Source organism: Somniosus microcephalus, chromosome 12, assembly GCF_052327205.1.
Source record: "Somniosus microcephalus isolate GS21.2 chromosome 12, FLI_Smic_1.0, whole genome shotgun sequence".
Taxonomy (NCBI): domain Eukaryota; kingdom Metazoa; phylum Chordata; class Chondrichthyes; order Squaliformes; family Somniosidae; genus Somniosus; species Somniosus microcephalus.
In genome coordinates, this window is record NC_140998.1 from 231,647,250 (window position 1) to 231,663,642 (window position 16,393).

The 16,393-nt window shown below is 52.2% G+C and overlaps 1 protein-coding gene across 1 annotated transcript in view; it reads left to right on the top strand.

Moving 5' to 3' along the window:
- Nucleotides 1-16,393, top strand: part of LOC147110240 (WD repeat-containing protein 70-like) — a 118,794-nt gene that overhangs the window by 12,564 nt on the left and 89,837 nt on the right. Inside the window, exons 2-3 of the mRNA XM_086004138.1 lie at nt 13,908-14,024; nt 14,511-14,673. Of these exons, the coding sequence (XP_085860264.1) occupies nt 13,922-14,024; nt 14,511-14,673 (266 nt within the window). The 5' untranslated portion in view covers nt 13,908-13,921. The remainder of the gene's footprint in view (nt 1-13,907; nt 14,025-14,510; nt 14,674-16,393) is intronic.

Here is a 16,393-nt window from a genome sequence, read left to right on the forward strand (position 1 = left end):
CCTCACTGTAACACTCTGATATACCCACACCCCTCACTGTGACACTGATATACCCCACACCCCTCACTGTAACACTCTGATATACCCCACACCCCTCACTGTAACACTGATATACCCCACACCCCTCACTGTAACACTGATACACCCCACACCCCTCACTGTAACACTGATATACCCCACACCCCTCACTGTAACACTCTGATATACCTCACACCCCTCACTGTGACACTGATATACCCCACACCCCTCACTGTAACACTCTGATATACCTCACACCCCTCACTGTGACACTGATATACCCCACACCCCTCACTGTAACATTGATATACCCCACACCCCTCACTGTGACATTGATATACCCCACACCCCTCACTGTGACACTGATATACCCCCACACCCCTCACTGTAACACTCTGATATACCCCACACTGTGGCACTCATACCCCACACCCCTCACTGTAACACTGATATACCCCCACACCGCTCACTGTGACACTGATATACCCCACACCCCTCACTGTAACACTCTGATATACCCCACACCCCTCACTGTAACACTGATATACCCCACACCCCTCACTGTAACACTGATATACCCCACACCCCTCACTGTAACACTGATATACCCCACACCGCTCACTGGAACACTCATACCCCACACCCCTCACTGTGACACTGATATACCCCCACACCCCTCACTGTAACACTGATATACCCCACACCCCTCACTGTGACACTCTGATATACCCCACACCGCTCACTGTAACACTGATATACCCCACACCCCTCACTGTAACACTCTGATATAGCCCACACCCCTCACTGTGACACTGATATACCCCACACCCCTCACTGTAACACTCTGATATACCCCACACCCCTCACTGTAACTCTGATATACCCCACACCCCTCACTGTAACTCTGATATACCCCACACCCCTCACTGTGACACTGATATACCCCACACCCCTCACTGTAACACTCTGATATACCCCACACCGCTCACTGTAACACAGATATACCCCACACCCCTCACTGTAACACTGATATAACCCACACTCCTCACTGTGACACTGATATACCCCACACTCCTCACTGTAACACTGATATACCCCACACCCCTCACTGTGACACTGATATAACCCACACTCCTCACTGTGACACTGATATACCCCACACTCCTCACTGTAACACTGATATACCCCACACCCCTCACTGTAACACTGATATAACCCACACTCCTCACTGTGACACTGATATACCCCACACCCCTCACTGTGATACTGATATACCCCACACCCCTCACTGTGACACTGATATACCCCACACCCCTCACTGTAACACTGATATAACCCACACTCCTCACTGTGACACTGATATACCCCACACCCCTCACTGTAACACTGATATACCCGCACTCCTCACTGTAACACTGATATACCCCACACCCCTCACCGTGACACTGATATACCCCACACCCCTCACTGTGACACTGATATACCCCACACTCCTCACTGTAACACTCTGATATACTCCACACCCCTCACTGTGACACTGATATACCCCACACCCCTCACTGTAACACTGATATACCCCACACCCCTCACTGTGACACTGATATACCCCACACCCCTCACTGTAACACTGATATACCCCACACCCCTCACTGTAACACTCTGATATACCCCACACCGCTCACTGTAACACTGATATACCCCACACCCCTCACTGTAACACTCTGATATACCCCACACCCCTCACTGTGACACTGATATACCCCACACCGCTCACTGTAACACTGATATACCCCACACCCCTCACTGTAACACTGATATACCCCACACCCCTCACTGTAACACTCTGATATACCCCCACACCCCTCACTGTAACATTGATATACCCCACACCCCCTCACTGTAACACTCTGATATACCCCACACCCCTCACTGTGACATTCTGATATACCTCACACCCCTCACTGTGACACTGATATACCCCACACCCCTCACTGTAACACTGATATACCCCACACCCCTCACTGTAACACTCTGATATACCCCACACCCCTCACTGTGACACTCTGATATACCTCACACCCCTCACTGTGACACTGATATACCCCACACCCCTCACTGTGACACTGATATACCCCACACTCCTCACTGTAACACTGATATATCCCACACCCCTCACTGTGACACTGATATACCCCACACTCCTCACTGTAACACTGATATACCCGCACTCCTCACTGTAACACTGATATACCACACACCGCTCACTGTAACACTGATACGCCCACACCCTCACTGTAACACTGATACCCCCACACCCCTCACTGTGACACTGATATACCCCACACCCCTCACTGTAACACTCATACCCAACACCCCTCACTGTAACACTGATATAACCCACACTCCTCACTGTAACACTGATATACCCCACACCCCTCACTGTAACACTGATATACCCCACACTCCTCACTGTAACACTCATACCCCACACCCCTCACCGTGACACTAATATACCCCACACCCCTCACTGTGACACTGATATACCCCACACCGCTCACTGTAACACTGATATACCCCACACCCCTCACTGTGACACTCTGATATACCCCACACTCCTCACTGTAACACTGATATACCCCACACCCCTCACTGTAACACTCTGATATACCCCACACCCCTCACTGTGACACTGATATACCCCACACCCCTCACTGTGACACTCTGATATACCCCACACCGCTCACTGTAACACAGATATACCCCACACCCCTCACTGTAACACTGATATAACCCACACTCCTCACTGTAACACTGATATACCCCACACCCCTCACTGTAACACTGATATACCCCACACCCCTCACTGTGACACTCTGATATACCCCACACTCCTCACTGTAACACAAATATACCCCACACCCCTCACTGTAACACTCATACCCCACACCCCTCACTGTAACACTGATATAACCCACACTCCTCACTGTAACACTGATATACCCCACACCCCTCACTGTAACACTCTGATATACCCCACACCCCTCACTGTGACACTGATATACCCCACACCCCTCACTGTAACACTGATATACCCCACACCCCTCACTGTAACTCTGATATACCCCACACCCCTCACTGTGACACTGATATACCCCTCACTGTAACACTGATATACCCCACACCCCTCACTGTAACACTCTGATATACCCCACACCCCTCACTGTAACACTCTGATATACCCCACACCGCTCACTGTAACACAGATATACCCCACACCCCTCACTGTGACACTGATATACCCCACACCCCTCACTGTAACACTCATACCCCACACCCCTCACTGTAACACTGATATAACCCACACTCCTCACTGTGACACTGATATACCCCACACCCCTCACTGTGATACTCTGATATACCCCACACTCCTCACTGTGACACTGATATACCCCACACCCCTCACTGTGACACTGATATACCCCACACTCCTCACTGTGATACTCTGATATACCCCACACTCCTCACTGTGACACTGATATACCCCACACTCCTCACTGTGATACTCTGATATACTCCTCACTGTGACACTGATATACCCCACACCCCTCACTGTAACACTGATATACCCCACACCCCTCACTGTGACACTGATATACCCCACACCGCTCACTGTCACACTCTGATATACACCACACCGCTCACTGTAACACTGATATACCCCACACCCCTCACTGTGACACTGATATACCCCACACCGCTCACTGTAACACTGATATACCCCACACCCCTCACTGTAACACTGATATACCCCACACCCCTCACTGTAACACTCTGATATACCCCACACCCCTCACTGTAACATTGATATACCCCACACCCCTCACTGTAACACTGATATACCCCACACCCCTCACTGTAACACTCTGATATACCCCACACCCCTCACTGTAACACTCTGATATACCCCACACCCCTCACTGTGACATTCTGATATACCTCACACCCCTCACTGTGACACTGATATACCCCACTCCCCTCACTGTAACACTGATATACCCCACACCCCTCACTTTAACACTCTGATATACCCCACACCCCTCACTGTGACACTCTGATATACCTCACACCCCTCACTGTGACACTGATATACCCCACACCCCTCACTGTGACACTGATATACCCCACACTCCTCACTGTAACACTGATATACCCCACACCCCTCACTGTGACACTGATATACCCCACACCCCTCACTGTAATACTCAGATATACCCGCACTCCTCACTGTAACACTGATATACCACACAATACAATACAATACAATACAAATCGCTTTATTGGCATGATAAGGTACATCTTATGTTGCCAAAGCATCAAAATACATTTATGGTTGAACACATAAACGCGGTTCCATTCATACAGTGTATAAACAGGTATATCCCTGAGTTTATAAATATATTTTCGCCTTGTTTATATATACTCTTGTCTTAGTTTACTGGTTGTCCCTCTGTTCATGGCAAGCTGTAACATAGTGTGCCGCCAGTGTTACACAGCTTCTCTCCTCCCCCAGTAGGAATGGGAGTTTTTGGTTGTCAGTCAGTCAGTCAGTAACACACCGCTCACTGTAACACTGATACCCCCACACCCCTCACTGTAACACTGATACCCCCACACCCCTCGCTGTGACACTGATATACCCCACACCCCTCACTGGAACACTGATATACCCCACACCCCTCACTGGAACACTGATATACCCCTCACTGTAACACTGATACCCCCACACCCCTCACTGTAACACTGATATACCCCACACCCCTCACTGTCACACTGATATACCCGACACCCCTCACTGTAACACTGATATACCCCACACTCCTCACTGTAACACTGATATACCCCACACCCCTCACTGTAACACTCTGATATACCCCCCACACCCCTCACTGTGACACTCTGATATACCTCACACCCCTCACTGTGACACTCTGATATACCCCACACCCCTCACTGTAACACTCATACCCCACACCCCTCACTGTAACACTGATACCCCCACACCCCTCACTGTGACACTGATATACCCCACACCCCTCACTGTAACACTGATATACCCCACACTCCTCACTGTAACACTGATATACCCCTCACTGTGACACTCATACCCCACACCCCTCACTGTAACACTGATATACCCCACACCGCTCACGGTAACACTGATACCACCACACCCCTCACTGTGACACTGATATACCCCACACCCCTCACTGTAATACTCTGATATACCCACACCCCTCACTTTAACACTCTGATATACCCCACACCCCTCACTGTAACACTCTGATATACCCCACACCCCTCACTGTGACACTGATATCCCCCACACCCCTCACTGTAACACTCATACTCCACACCCCTCACTGTGACACTCACATACCCCACAGCCCTCACTGTAACACTCTATTTTGATGCTTTGGCAACATAAGATGTACCTTATCATGCCAATAAAGCGATTTGTATTGTATATACCCCACACCCCTCACTGTAACACTGATATACCCCACACACCTCGCTGTGACACTGATACCCCCACACCCCTCACTGTAACACTCGGATATACCCCTCACTCCTCACTGTGACACTGATATACCCCTCACCCATCACTGTAACACTGATATAACCCACACCCCTCACTGTAACACTGATATACCCCACATCCCTCACTGTGACACTCAGACCCCACACCCCTCACTGTAACACTGATATACCCCACACCCCTCACTGTGACACTGATATACCCCACACCCCTCACTGTAATACTCTGATATACCCCACACCCCTCACTGTAATACTCTGATATACCCCACACCCCTCACTGTGACACTGATATACCCCACACCCCTCACTGTGACACTGATATACCCCACACTCCTCACTGTAACACTGATATACCCCACACTCCTCACTGTAACACTGATATACCCCACACTCCTCACTGTAACACTGATATACCCCACACTCCTCACTGTAACACTGATATACCCCCACACTCCTCACTGTGACACTGATATACCCCACACCCCTCACTGTGACACTGATATACCCCACACTCCTCACTGTAACACTGATATACCCCACACTCCTCACTGTAACACTGATATACCCCACACTCCTCACTGTAACACTGATATACCCCACACTCCTCACTGTAACACTGATATACCCCACACTCCTCACTGTAACACTGAGATATACCCCACACTCCTCACTGTAACACTGATATACCCCACACCCCTCACTGTGACACTGATATACCCCACACTCCTCACTGTAACACTGATATACCCCTCACTGTGACACTCATACCCCACACCCCTCACTGTAACACTGATATACCCCACACCCCTCACTGTGACACTGATATACCCCACACCCCTCACTGTGACACTGATATACCCCACACCCCTCACTGTAACACTCTGATATACCCACACCCCTCACTGTAACACTCTGATATACCCCACACCCCTCACTGTAACACTCTGATATACCCCACACCCCTCACTGTAACACTCTGATATACCCCACACCGCTCACTGTGACACTGATATACCCCACACCCCTCACTGTGACACTGATATACCCCACACCGCTCACTGGAACACTGATATACCCCACATCCCTCACTGTAACACTGATATACCCCACACCCCTCACTGTGACACTGATATACCCCACGCCCCTCACTGTAACACTCTGATATACCCCACACCCCTCACTGTGACACTGATATACCCCACGCCCCTCACTGTAACACTGATATACCCCACAGCCCTCACTGTAACACTGATATACCCCACACCCCTCACTGTAACACTGATATACCCCACACTCCTCACTGTAACACTCTGATATACCCCATACCGCTCACTGTAGCACTCATACCCCACACCCCTCACTGTAACACAGGTATACCCCACACCCCTCACTGTGACACTGATACCCCCACACCCCTCACTGTAACACTGATATACCCCACACCCCTCACTGTAACACTGATATACCCCACACCCCTCACTGTAACACTGATATACCCCACACCCCTCACTGTGACACTGATACCCCCACACCCCTCACTGTAACACTGATATACCCCACACCCCTCACTGTAAGACTGATATACCCCACACCCCTCACTGTGACACTGATATACCCCACATCCCTCACTGTAACACTGATATACCCCACACCCCTCACTGTAACACTGATATACCCCACACCCCTCACTGTGACACTGATATACCCCACAGCCCTCACTGTAACACTGATATACCCCACACCCCTCACTGTAACACTGATATAACCCGCACCCCTCACTGTGACACTGATATACCCCACACTCCTCACTGTAACACTCTGATATACCCCATACCGCTCACTGTAGCACTCACACCCCACACCCCTCACTGTGACACTGATACCCCCACACCCCTCACTGTAACACTGATATACCCCACACCCCTCACTGTAACACTGATATACCCCACACCCCTCACTGTAACACTCTGATATACCCCACACCCCTCACTGTGACACTGATATACCCCCACACCCCTCACTGTGACACTGATATACCCCACACCGCTCACTGGAACACTGATATACCGCACACCCCGCACTGTCACACTGATACCCCCACACCCCTCACTGTAACACTCTGATATACCCCTCACTCCTCACTGTGACACTGATATACCCCTCACTGTAACACTGATATAACCCACATCCCTCACTGTGACACTCAGACCCCACACCCCTCACTGTAACACTGATATACCCCACACCCCTCACTGTAACACTGATATACCCCACACCCCTCACTGTGACACTCATATACCCCACACCCCTCACTGTGACACTGATATAACCCACACCCCTCACTGTGACACTGATATACCCCACACCCCTCACTGTAACACTCTGATATACCCCACACCCCTCACTGTGACACTGATATACCCCACACCCCTCACTGTGACACGGATATACCCCTCACTGTGACACGGATATACCCCACACTCCTCACTGTGACACTGATATACCCCACACCCCTCACTGTGACACTGATATACCCGCACCCCTCACTGTAACACTGATATAGCCCACACCCCCCACTGTGACACTGATATACCCCACACCGCTCACTGGAACACTGATATACCCCACACCCCTCACTGTAACACTGATATACCCCACACCCCTCACTGTAATACTCTAATATACCCCACACCCCTCACTGTGACACTGATAGACCCCACAGCCCTCACTGTAACACTCTGATATACCCCACACCCCTCACTGTGACACTGATATACCCCACACCCCTCACTGTGACACTGATATACCCCACAGCCCCTCACTGTAACACTCTGATATACCCCACACCCCTCACTGTAACACTGATATACCCCACACCCCTCACTGTGACACTGATATACCCCACAGCCCTCACTGTAACACTGATATACCCCACACCCCTCACTGTAACACTGATATAACCCGCACCCCTCACTGTGACACTGATATACCCCACACTCCTCACTGTAACACTCTGATATACCCCATACCGCTCACTGTAGCACTCATACCCCACACCCCTCACTGTGACACTGATACCCCCACACCCCTCACTGTAACACTGATATACCCCACACCCCTCACTGTAACACTGATATACCCCACACCCCTCACTGTAACACTTATATACCCCACACCCCTCACTGTGACACTGATACCCCGACCCCTCACTGTAACACTGATATACCCCACACCCCTCACTGTGACACTGATATACCCCACACCCCTCACTGTGACACTGATATAACCCACACCCCTCACTGTGACACTGATATACCCCACACCCCTCACTGTAACACTCTGATATACCCCACACTCCTCACTGTAACACTCTGATATACCCCACACTCCTCACTGTAACACTGATATACCCCACACCCCTCACTGTGACACGGATATACCCCACACTCCTCACTGTAACACTGATATACCCCTCACTGTGACACTCATACCCCACACCCCTCACTGTAACACTCTGATATACCCCACACCCCTCACTGTAACACTGATATACCCCACACCCCTCACTGTGACACTGATATACCCCACACCCCCTCACTGTGACACTGATATACCCGCACCCCTCACTGTAACACTGATATAGCCCACACCCCTCACTGTGACACTGATATACCCCACACCGCTCACTGGAACACTGATATACCCCACACCCCTCACTGTAACACTGATATACCCCACACCCCTCACTGTGACACTGATATACCCCACGCCCCTCACTGTAACACTCTAATATACCCCACACCCCTCACTGTGACACTGATATACCCCACAGCCCTCACTGTAACACTGATATACCCCACACAACTCAATGTAACACTGATATACCCCACACCCCTCACTGTAACACTGATATACCCCACACCCCTCACTGTGACACTGATATACCCCACGCCCCTCACTGTAACACTCTGATATACCCCACACCCCTCACTGTGATACTGATATACCCCACTCCCCTCACTGTAATACTGATAGACCCCACAGCCCTCACTGTAACACTCTGATTTACCCCACACCCCTCACTGTGACACTGATATACCCCACACAACTCAATGTAACACTGATATACCCCACACCCCTCACTGTGACACTGATATACCCCACACCCCTCACTGTGACACTGATATACCCCACAGCCCTCACTGTAACACTCTGATATATCCCACACCCCTCACTGTGACACTGATATACCCCACACCCCTCACTGTGACACTGATATACCCCACACCCCTCACTGTAATACTCTAATATACCCCACACCCCTCAGTGTGACACTGATATAACCCACACCCCTCACTGTAACACTGATATACCCCACATCCCTCACTGTGACACTGATATACCCCACACCCCTCACTGTGACACTGATATAACCCACACCCCTCACTGTAACACTGATATACCCCACATCCCTCACTGTGACACTGATATACCCCACACCCCTCACTGTGACACTGATATACCCCACACCCCTCACTATAACACTGATATACCCCACACCACTCACTGTGACACTGATATACCCCACACCCCTCACTGTAACACTGATATACCCCACACCCCTCACTGTGACACTGATATACCCCACACCCCTTACTGTAACACTGATATAACCCACACCCCTCACTGTAACACTGATATACCCCACACCCCTCACTGTGACACTGATATACCCCACACCCCTCACTATAACACTGATATACCCCACACCACTCACTGTGACACTGATATACCCCACACCCCTCACTGTAACACTGATATACCCCACACCCCTCACTGTGACACTGATATACCCCACACCCCTCACTGTGACACTGATATACACCACATCCCTCACTGTAACACTGATATACCCCACACCCCTCACTGTGACACTGATATACCCCTACCTGGAACACAAATATACCCCACACCCCTCACTGTGACACTGATATACCCCGCACCCTCACTGTGACACTGATATACCCCTCACTGTGACACTGATATACCCCACACCCCTCACTGGGACACTGATATACCCCACACCCCTCACTGTGACACTGATATACCCCTCACTGTGACACTGATATGCCCCACACCCCTCACTGTGACACTGATATCCCCCACACCCCTCACTGTGACACTGATATACCCCACACCCCTCACTGTAACACTGATATACCCCACACCCCTCACTGTAATACACTGATATACCCCACACCCCTCACTGTGACACTCTGATATGCCCCACACCCCTCACTGTGACACTGATATACCCCACACCGCTCACTGTAACACTGATATACCCCTCACTGTAACACTCTGATATACCCCACACCCCTCACTGTAACACTGATATGCCCCACACCCCTCACTTTAATACTCTGATATACCCGCACTCCTCACTGTAACACTGATATACCCCACACCCCTCGCTGTGACACTGATACCCCCACACCCCTCACTGTAACACTCTGATATACGCCACACCCCTCACTGTAACACTCTGATATACCCCACGCCCCTCACTGTGACACTGATATACCCCACAGCCCTCACTGTAACACTGATATACCCCACACCCCTCACTGTGACACTGATATACCCCACAGCCCTCACTGTGACACTGATATACCCCACAGCCCTCACTGTAACACTGATATAACCCGCACCCCTCACTGTAACACTGATATACCCCACACCCCTCGCTGTGACACTGATACCCGCACACCCCTCACTGTAACACTCTGATATACCCCACACCCCTCACTGTGACACTGATATACCCCACAGCCCTCACTGTGACACTGATATACCCCACAGCCCTCACTGCAACGCTGATATACCCCACACCCCGCACTGTGACACTGATATACCCCACACCCCTCACTGTGACACTGATATACCCCACAGCCCTCACTGTGACACTGATATACCCCACAGCCCTCACTGTAACACTGATATAACCCGCACCCCTCACTGTAACACTGATATACCCCACACCCCTCGCTGTGACACTGATACCCGCACACCCCTCACTGTAACACTCTGATATACCCCACACCCCTCACTGTGACACTGATATACCCCACAGCCCTCACTGTGACACTGATATACCCCACAGCCCTCACTGCAACGCTGATATACCCCACACCCCGCACTGTGACACTGATATAACCGACACCCCTCACTGTAACACTCTGATATACCCCACACCCCTCACTGTGACACTGATATACCCCACAGCCCTCACTGTGACACTGATATACCCCACAGCCCTCACTGCAACACTGATATACCCCACACCCCTCACTGTAACACTGATATACCCCACACCGCTCACTGTAACACTCTGATATACCCCACACCCCTCAGTGTGACACTGATATACCCCACACCCCTCACTGTAACACTGATATACCCCACACCCCTCACTGTGACACTGATATACCCCACACCCCTCACTGTGACATTGATATACCCCACACCCCTCACTGTAACACTCTGATATACCCCACACCGCTCACTGTAACACTCACACCCCACACCCCTCACTGTAGCACTGATATACCCCACACCCCTCACTGTAACACTCTGATATACCCCACACCCCTCACTGTAACACTCTGATATACCCGCACTCCTCACTGTAACACTGATATACCCCACACCCCTCGCTGTGACACTGATACCCCCACACCCCTCACTGTAACACTCTGATATACCCCACACCCCTCACTGTAACACTCTGATATACCCCACACCCCTCACTGTAGCACTGATATACCCCACACCCCTCACTGTAACACTGATATACCCCACACCCCTCACTGTGACACTGATATACCCCACACCCCTCACTGTAACACTGATATAACCCGCACCCCTCACTGTGACACTGATATACCCCACAGCCCTCACTGTGACACTGATATACCCCACACCCCTCACTGTAACACTGATATAACCCGCACCCCTCACTGTAACACTGATATACCCCACACCCATCGCTGTGACACTGATACCCCCACACCCCTCACTGTAACACTGATATAACCCGCACTCCCCACTGTAACACTGATACACCCCACACCCCTCACTGTAACACTGATATACCCCACACCCCTCACTGTGACACTGATATACCCCACACCCCTCACTGTAACACTGATATAACCCGCACCCCTCACTGTAACACTGATATAACCCTCACTGTAACACTGATATACCCCACACCCCTCGCTGTGACAGTGATACCCCCACACCCCTCACTGTGACACTCAGTCCCCACACCCCTCACTGTAACACTGATATAGCCCACACCCCTCACTGTAACACTGATATACCCCACACCCCTCACTGTAACACTGATATACCCCACACCCCTCACTGTAACACTGATATACCCCGCACTGTGACACTGATATAACCCACACCCTTCACTGTAACACTCTGATATACCCCACACCCCTCACTGTGACACTCATACCCCACACCCCTCACTGTGACACTGAAATACCCCACATCCCTCATTGTGACACTGATATAACCCGCACTCCCCACTGTAACACTGATATACCCCACACCCCTCACTGTGACACTGATATACCCCACACTCCTCACTGTGACACTGATATACCCCACACCCCTCACTGTGACACTGATATACCCCACACCCGTCACTGTAACACTGATATACCCCACACCCCTCACTGTGGCACTCTGATATACCCCACACCCCTCACTGTAACCCTGATATACCCCACACCCCTAACTGTGACACTGATATACCCCACACCCCTCATTGTAACACTGATATACCCCACACCCCTCGCTGTGACACTGATATATCCCACACCCCTCACTGTGGCACTGATCTACCCCACACCCCTCACTGTGACACTCTGATATACCCCTCACTGTGACACTGATATACCCCACACCCCTCACTGTAACACTCTGATATACCCCACACTGTGGCACTGATATACCCCACACCCCTCACTGTAACACTGCTATGCCCCACACCCCTCACTGTGGCACTGATATACCCCACACCCCTCACTGTGACACTGATATACCCCTCACTGTGACACTGATATACCCCACACCCCTCACTGTAACACTCTGATATACCCCACACCCCTCACTGTGACACTCTGATATACCCCTCACTGCATTAAGGTTTTTGTTGGGATGGGGGTGAGCGGTATGGGTGTAGTTTATTTAATTGCTTGTTTTGTGTGTTCCAGCGCATGCCCTGCCCATGTTCCGGGAACCCAGGCAGAAAAGTACCAGGAAACAGTTGGAGAAAGATCGACTCGATCCTGTGAAATCCCACAAACCAGAACCTCCTGTATCCGGACCAGGTACCGTCCTCATCTCATTCTTCCATCGGTCATGGCTGGGAGCTGGGAGCTGCTGGGGACTGAAGCTGGGAGCTGCTGGGGACTGGGAGCTGCTGGGGACTGGGAGCTGCTGGGGACTTGGAGCTGCTGGGGACTGGGAGCTGCTGGGGACCGCGAGCTGGGAGCTGCTGGGGACCGAAGCTGGGAGATGCTGGGGACTGGGAGCTGCTGGGGACCGCGAGCTAGGAGCTGCTGGGAGCTGCTGGGGACTGGGAGCTGGAAGCTGCTGGGGACCGTGAGCTGGGGACTGTGCAGTCCATATGCTATTTTGGAGGTTCGGAGGGTGCGGGTTTCGGCAGGATTTATGAGGTCGAGGGTTGGCGGGTTTTGGGGGTTCGGGGTTCGGAGGGGGTTTGGGGGTTCAGAGGAGTTGTTGGGGTTCAGAGGAGATTTGGGATTCTGGGAGTCGGGTCTGGCTCGGCCCTGCTGATTTTTCCTCTATTACAGGACGTGGTGGTCGGGTTGGGACTCATGGGGGGACATTATCATCGTTTATCGTGAAGAACATCGCCCTGGATAAAACAGACGACAGCAACCCGCGCGAAGCCATCTTGCGTCACGCAAAAGAAGCAGAACAGAACCCGTACTGGGTGGCTCCGGCCTACGTGAAGTGAGTCTGATCAGTGCAAGACCGGGGTCCCGGGGCTGGGGGGGGTGAGGGGCGGGCAGGGGTCAGGGTGGGGGAACAGGCAGAGCCAGGGGTCTCGGGGGTGGGGCAAGCAGGGGCAGGTGTATCAGGACGGGTGGGTGCGCAGTAGGGCCGGGCTGTTGCTCCTTTACTCGTTTCTACCTCCCTCTTCTCGTGGATTAAACCTCAAAGGGCCCTGAGTACCTGTTGTCTGAGGGAATTAATTACAGAACCTCTCACACTAACAGTTCCATCCACAGAATCCTCAAGCTCTCCACAGGATTCGCACACATTTGCATCATCAGCAATTCTACTCGGCTGTGAAAAGACAAACACTCAAGTGAAACTCTTTGCCCCCTAAGACCATTCACCACCTCCAGACTCGACTATTCCAACGCTCTCCTGGCTGACCTTTCACCCTCCCTAAGCATCCTCAACTCTGCTGCCCGTGTCCTGACTCACACCCAGTCCCGTTCACCCATCACTCCCTGTGCTCACTGCCCCGTGTCCTAACTCACACCCAGTCCCGTTCACCCATCACCCCCTGTGCTCACTGCCCCGTGTCCTAACTCACACCCAGTCTCGTTCACCCATCACCCCCTGTGCTCACTGCCCCGTGTCCAAACTCACACCCAGTCCCGTTCACCCATCACCCCCTGTGCTCACTGCCCCGTGTCCAAACTCACACCCAGTCCCGTTCACCCATCACCCCCTGTGCTCACTGCCCCGTGTCCAAACTCACACCCAGTCCCGTTCACCCATCACCCCCTGTGCTCACTGCCCCGTGTCCTAACTCGCACCGAGTCCCGTTCACCCATCACCCCCTGTGCTCACTGCCCCGTGTCCTAACTCGCACCGAGTCCCGTTCACCCATCACCCCTGTGCTCACTGCACCGTGTCCTAACTCGCACTGAGTCCCGTTCACCCATCACCCCCTGTGCTCACTGCCCCGTGTCCTAACTCGCACCGAGTCCCGCTCACCCATCACCCACTGTGCTCACTGCCCCGTGTCCTAACTCACACCCAGTCCCGCTCACCCATCACCCCCTGTGCTCACTGCCCCGTGCCCTAACTCACACCCAGTCCCGTTCACCCATCACCCCTGTGCTCACTGCCCCGTGTCCTAACTCACACCCAGTCCCGTTCACCCATCACCCCCTGTGCTCGCTGCCCCGTGTCCTAACTGACACCCAGTCCCGTTCACCCATCACCCGCTGTGCTCACTGCCCGTGTCCTAACTCACACCCAGTCGCGTTCACCCATCACCCCCTGTGCTCACTGCCCCGTGTCCTAACTCGCACCGAGTCCCGTTCACCCATCACCCCCTGTGCTCACTGCCCCGTGTCCTAACTCACACCCAGTCCCGTTCACCCATCACTCCCTGTGCTCACTGCCCCGTGTCCTAACTCACACCCAGTCCCGTTCACCCATCACCCCCTGTGCTCACTGCCCCGTCTCCTAACTCACGCCCAGTCCTGCTCACCCATCACCCCGTGCTCACTGCCCCGTGTCCTAACTCACACCCAGTCCCGTTCACCCATCACCCCCTGTGCTCACTGCCCCGTGTCCTAACTCACACCCAGTCCCGTTCACCCATCACCCCCTGTGCTCACTGCCCCGTGTCCTAACTCACACCCAGTCCCGTTCACCCATCACCCCCTGTGCTCACTGCCCCGTGTCCTAACTCACACCCAGTCCCGTT